The following is a 6,728-nucleotide window of genomic DNA, read 5'->3' on the forward strand; positions in this document are numbered from 1 at the left end:
AACCATAAAACACAGTTATAACCATGTAACTAAAGACTCAGAAAGTGGTTCTACTGGGCCAGCTAACATTATGGTGGGCTGCCAGAAAAGACCAACTATAGGACAAGAGAATATGCTAGATACAAACCACTGATACCAGGATGTTCAGAATAGTAAAAGACGTGGCTTTTAAAGATCACTAGGCTGGGCAAAGAGTAAAAGCCTTCTCCATGCTTTCATTACTACAAGTCCAACAGAGATATACCTGCTTTTTCCCATAACGTTCTGGACTTGAACTATCAAGTTATCTTGTCAGAATACATTTCTGCCAAGTTTCTTCCACATCTTACACAACACAGTACAAAACATAACTGGGAGCTGAGCTGAAGGGTTTATTATATAGGCATACTAAAAGCTCTCTTGACCAAAGTTGGATAACAATCAGCACTGAATGAAAGTCATTTTTTTCCCCTTGATATCAATGAGAAATGCCTTAACTACCTGTGAGACAATTAGGGCAGGAAGTCAAAGTTCAAAACCCTGACACAAATCTCAGCACAATGTTTCTTCTTCAGGTAACTAAGAAGCATTTCAGGATTCATCTTCTGCAGAAGACCTTTTTCAAAGTCCATATGCAGAGACCTAGGAAATTTCTGATTATCTGATATTAAAGCATTCTGCAACCTTTAATAATACTGCACTGCTGTTGCACTGACAGCCGTGAATCCATCGGTCCAGATATGAACGATCTGTCAATAAAATGAAAAAATGTTGTGTGATCATGCCTGGCACCATAACATATGCCTGCACTGCTGCCTGCTATAACTTCTAAGTGAAACACGGACATGCAAACATCCCTTTAAAGCTACGTGATAAGAAAAGATCTCTAATTTTACTCTGTTGTAGCTTCTGCAGAAGATAACCCAGATGTGCTTCAACAGAGCCTGGAAATATCAATTAACAGCATTTTGACAGTTTGGCAAGATGCTTGGTAAGTTAGATGGGATATCTGACATACTCTGATTAAGCTAGTAGACAAATGGAGCTCACAGCAGTCTAGAGCCCTTGCTAGCATAAAACACTGAAATCAAATCTAACATTTCGCCTATCCTATTTTCTCAAATGCTTAAGGGACCTCATGAATGATCTTAAGACCACATAAATAAAAGAAATGATCTCTTTAAAAAGTATTTCACCTAGATTAGCAGTCACCCAAGTATGCTCAAATGCATGGTGGGCAGTAGCACATCACTAGATTTATCAATATGTGATGAGAAAGTCTGTGTTACAAGCAAGGGACAACATTAATATTATTATTATTATTATTATTATCATCATCATCTTTGTTTCATAGTGGAACAAAAGAATACAAGAAACAAAAAGATGAAAAGAATACAAGAAACTAAAAGATGGAAGAAATCTGCCCCAATTTTGAGGAATGAAGGAGAACTTGATCAGTTTTACCAGTGAGCTTCAAACAGGTGAAACTGTTGATGGTGTCTTCAAATAAACCAAGTGTAGAATTGGATGACTGAGCATCTCAACAGTTTCTTCCTAAAGATTATTGTAAGTGCAAATTCCCTCTATGACTTCCAAGTTCCAAAAGAGAATATTTTCCTCTTGTTTTGCCTTCTGCATCACATGGAAAAGAATCAGAAAGAAACAGAGCTGGATACCCCTTGAGAGATTTCCAAGGCACCATCATTTAAAGTTAGACAGCTGAAGAAAAACAAGACTTCCCAAAAGAGAACTCTGATATGGAATGGTGTTGAACTTGCTGGCACAGGTGAGCCTCCTGGGCTGGGATCTATTTACTTCTAAATTCTTCTGATGGAGGAACAGCTCTTTAGGGCCTCTGATGATAATGCAGAAACTCTGTTTCCCCTGCAGGAACTGGTATATATGTACCATGAACAGATCCTTCCCTGTACAGATTCAGAAGTCTATATTTTGATTCCTGTTAGGGCCTCTAGAACAATTTAGAAGGCCTTAGCTACTAAACACTGCATTTTAGCAAACAAGGCTCTGAAGTTACTGCTACATCAAATTAAACTAGAAATATCTACTGAAACATTCAAAATTGTCACTGTCCATCTGATGGTACATTTCAGTTTCTTATTTTAATCCTGCCTCTGGGAGTTACAGCACTCTCCCAGTGCACAAGTTTTCTTACTTGATTTGTAAATAGAAGGGACTGATAAATCAAACACGTCTATGAACACAAAGAGAGTCACTCAAGACTAATCTGGAAGTTTGTTTAGATTCTTCAGGGTTTTTTGGTCTCGTTGTTTTGGTTTGCTTCTTTTGAGGCCAAGGAAAAGGCTCATCTTTAGTGCTGTATTTGAAGATTGCTCATTTATGCTTTTTTGGCTACCAATGTTCAACTTGAAACTGAAACCACAGAAATATTTAAATGTCTAAGGGGGAAAATAAAGTACTTGATAGACTTGCGTGACAGATTCAAAACCAGTCCTGACAAACCACTACAAGCAAATAAACAGAAACGCAGAACATTCAGAAATCACAAGAATTTCCCTTGCACTCCCAGTCTGGTTCTCTGAAATGCACAGTGTGGATGCAACAGTCTTGACACAAAGAAAAGGACAACCTTGTGACCAGGTAAGACAGGGCTTAATGTTAGTGTTACCTGATTTTCCCCTCACTTTTATGCACTACCACGCTCTGGGCTGTTGCAAATGATCACCTGGTCCTCTTGAATAGGCCTACAGGGCTCATGCTGGAAACAGATTAAAGATGATTACACTTTCAAGAGACAGAGCTGCTGAAGATTCAGCATGGTATAACAATCCACACTGAATTCCTACAGCCTGGGATCAGAAGAACAGTCTCTGGATCACCACATACATTAGATCAATGAAGTTCACATGAGGAACTGAAGCACACAGACCACATCCTAATGTCTGGACCCCATCTATAACTGAACTGTCTTCTGGCTGTGAATCTTTTGCCTTGCTCTTTTACACACTGAAGAGCAATCTGCATTTCTATTCTAATGAAGGCAGCCTCCACTGCTCTACCACATTCAGCATTCCACAGGTTCAATCTTTTCACAGAGAATGAGCTCAAAGCTTAATATATATTTCCGCAGTGAACTGTGACTGCAAATACAAAACACACTGAGGCTTGGTGGTGTTTCTTTTCCTCCCCTATCCTGCCTTCATAGGAGAATCTTTTCCTTGCTCTGCTTTCTAGAAAGAGGCCTGCTACATTTTTTTTTTTTTCTTTGGGTAACAAACAACAACATTTCTGTCCAACATAAATCTTTTGGCAAGGCTGAAGACCTGCAGCCTCAATTACCAAGGAGGACAAGCAGTCTCCCAGGAGAAGCAGTTTTGATTCCTAGAGACTCTATTTTTAGTTATAGTACCAGAAGTCCCTGAAGCAACAATATCCTTTGGCCTGTCATTTATGGCAGGGGTGGGAGCAGGGATAGAGTTGGTCTACAGGTCGAAGTGTCCAGCTACTACTATCCTGCATTAAAAAAACTCACGCTGTAAAGTGCAGGCAGATATCAGAAAGCAAATAAATTCCCTTCTCCTTCTCTTCCTAAAGACGGAAGGAAGAGAGAGAGAGAACAACAGTGAACAGGATTGCTAATAGCCGCAACAGACACCAACTGCTGAGATGAACCAGATTTCTGACAGGCATGCCAGTCTGAATCTGTAAGAAAATTCATCTAAAGTTTCTTCAAACTAAACTAAGATTATCATTTTTTTCCCCAGTAATAAAGTCATCAGCTCTACTGCACAGATAAAATTTGGGTAGATTGCAAGCAATTCTGTTGTTTTATGTGAGGAGGAGTAGAACCCATCTTTTACAGCCATGCTGTCACAGAGAAGACTGACACTAAAGGAAGTATACATGATTGAATGTACGTAACAGAAGCAAAGCAATATGTTATTTTCAAATAGTTACTATTTAGGGGAGAACTGCCATTAGCATTTTGAATACTGAGTCAAATCCTTTGAAAGGATTCTATCACAGCAAAGTGTAGAATCACTTTGATTTACAGTTCACTTCCTTTTCTGTATCTGAGAATAAAACATCTCCTACACAGACAGCCAATTACAAATTAAGTCCTCTATTTATGCCCTCTTCATCCACAACTTAAAAGCCATTTTTAAATTCATGCAATAGCTTGAAGAAAAGAAACAAAGTTATTCGTAAAAAAAGCACTTTAGGAGACAGCAAGGTAAAAGGGAATTACAGAAGCAGAGCGATCTGAATCCTGAACAATGCAGGAAACACCACACAAGAACCTCATTCTCCATACAAGCAACTGACAACAAAAGCAGCTGGCACCTTCTTAATAATTCCACAAAACTTTTTTTTTTTTTTCCCCTCAATTGCCCCAAATGCTTAACCTTTACGTACAATGTACCAACTTTGAGTTATGAAAGGACATCAGCAATTTTTGTCCTGTTCCCTTCAGTTTGACATTGCAATAGAGTTACTGGTTTTCAAGGTGAAAGTGTACATATTGCCTAGGCTATGGCATTCCCATGCACTTCTTGGCATTACTGTACCACGTTCAGGCAGCAAACAACCTTTCACCACCACTCAGCAAAGCAACATCTTATTAGCAATACACAACTGTAAGGAGAACCTGAACACGGAGGCACACAACTGGTAAGAAGCCTATCTTTCTATTCCAAAGGCTGGACTCCCAAGGAGACAAACAATCCTACCCAGCACCCACCGCCAATATTCTGACAAGTGCCACAGTTTAAAAGCCATTAATAAACAAGGAACAAAAGCTGTTAAGGGCACACGGATCTTTTTCTACCGAGCTAGTGTATTAACAGTGCAAAAACACTAACGGTCAACAAATAAAGTTGCTTCATAGTTATGGAGATGCTAGAGTCCAAGCCTCCACAAAGTCAGTACACAATCATGCCTCCTGAATATAGCAGCAGGGATATGGTTACTACCACCAGAGACAGTCAAGATAGTCAACAGTCTGAAGAACTACTCAAACACATACAAAATCATATAATCAAATAACTTCATAAAGGATTCTGATCTTAAATAGTTTTAAGTCACAGGACAAATGACACCTCTAAGCAGTAAGCCTTAAAAAAACAGAATAAGGCTCAATAAATAAATTATTACAGTATCACATATCAATAAAAACTAGAACTATGCCTGTCCTGCCTAACAGGCTGCTTCTAATCTTTGGAAGGTTCAACGTTACACGATCCACAACAACACCTGCAAAAGCAAAATTAAAAAATACAACCCTATAGACCGCAGCCTTCCACCCCCATTTAGATTTTTCAGAAACCATGCCAATATGTTTTACAGAACTAAAAAGCCTCGGCGATGTCTACACACAGAGTATCTCTGCCCCGAAGAGTAGGAATCACAGGCTCTGGTTGGAAGAGACCTCTGAGATTCACCGAGTCCAGCCTATGCCCAAACACCACCATGTCAACTGGACCACGGCACGGAGCACCGCGCCAATCTCTCCTTAAACATCTCCAGGGACGGCGACTCCACCAACTCCCTGGGCAGAGAGGCCGTTCAGGCCAGAAAAGGAAAAAGGGGTGACAATAAGCCGGGGGGATCCTCCGGCATCCAGGGCCCGAGCCGGGCGCGGCCGTTCCTTCCCGAGGCTCCCCCGGCGCGCCTCGACACCTGTTCGGCCCCGCTCCCCGCTCCCCGCTCACCGCCGAGCGCCGACGCCTGCAGCGTGGCCCCCGAGGTGCCGTCGATGACTTTGATGGCGCCGCGCGCGGTCACGGCCAGGATGGCGTTGAGCGCCGGGTGGTAGCACAGGCTGCAGAGCCCGTCGGCGTCGCAGCGCAGGCAGCCGTCCCGCAGCAGCAGCCACTCGCAGGAGCCCGGACCGGGACCGGGCCCCGCCGCCGCCGCCGCCGCCGAGGAGCAGGAGGCCGCCGCAGCCATCTTCGCGGCCGCCGCCGCCGCCGCCCTCAGGACAAGAGGCCCGCGGAGAGCCGCTCAGTGACAGTCCCTGGAGCCGCCGCCGCCAGTCACCATCCGGGTCCGGGGAGAGGGGGAAAGGGAGAGCGCCCGCGTGAGCGGGAAGTGACACAGCCGCGCCGGATGCGGAACCGAGCGGCCGCGGCCCGGCGGGGGCGGGGGCGAGGGGGCCGCTCCGCGAGGGGAGGGGCGGGGGCGGGGGCGGGGCTGCGCTGGGCTGCGCGCGTGCGCACCGCCCCCCGCGCCCGCCCCGCCCCGGCTCCGCTGCCGCCGCCGCCATCCCGGCCCGCGGCCCTCCCGGCCCTCGCCGCTGCCGTCTCGGTACTGCTTCGGACAAAACCTGTGCCGTAAGCGGGCGAGCTCGCATGCCGCCCTCCGCCTCAGGGACAGCGGAGCGGCGATTTGTGTTTCATACCCCGGGGTACGAAACACAAATTTGTGGTTTTGACCCCGAGTGTGCGGGCAAGCGCCGGTGTCGGTGGCCTCAGCGCTGGTAGGGAGTGCCAAAGCCGCAATGCCTCTGCCCCGCGGAACTCACGCTGCCCTTGGAAAGGGTGTCCCTGGCCTCGGGGGACACTGCACCCACGAGAGCACTGTGCTCTGAAGCAGTGCTTCAAAAATGACTTGAGTTTAATAGAACGTTTTGTATTTTGTTGAGATTTTCACCCACTGAAACACCAATTCAGTAATTTGTATAGCTCGGCCTACCTGTACACGTTACTTTATCTGCCATAAGCTTTATTCGATGTAAATATTTCACAAAGCTCACTGATGGCCTTAAAGCT

The 6,728-nt window shown here is 44.8% G+C and overlaps 1 protein-coding gene across 3 annotated transcripts in view; it reads right to left on the bottom strand.

The window, feature by feature from the left end:
- The window catches only part of BIRC6 (baculoviral IAP repeat containing 6), a 175,370-nt gene extending 169,226 nt beyond the window's left edge, over positions 1 to 6,144 (bottom strand). For 2 of the 3 annotated variants that reach the window (XM_086878080.1, XM_086878079.1), the window contains exon 1: positions 5,670 to 6,144. In XM_086878080.1, coding sequence (XP_086734206.1) covers positions 5,670 to 5,907 — 238 coding nt within the window. In that variant the 5' untranslated portion in view covers positions 5,908 to 6,144. The remainder of the gene's footprint in view (positions 1 to 5,669) is intronic. The other variant, XM_086878081.1, reaches the window with a different exon arrangement.
- Positions 6,145 to 6,728: the final 584 nt, after the last annotated feature.

This window comes from Cyanistes caeruleus, chromosome 2 (assembly GCF_971803275.1).
Source record: "Cyanistes caeruleus chromosome 2, bCyaCae1.hap1.1, whole genome shotgun sequence".
In the NCBI taxonomy this organism is placed as follows: domain Eukaryota; kingdom Metazoa; phylum Chordata; class Aves; order Passeriformes; family Paridae; genus Cyanistes; species Cyanistes caeruleus.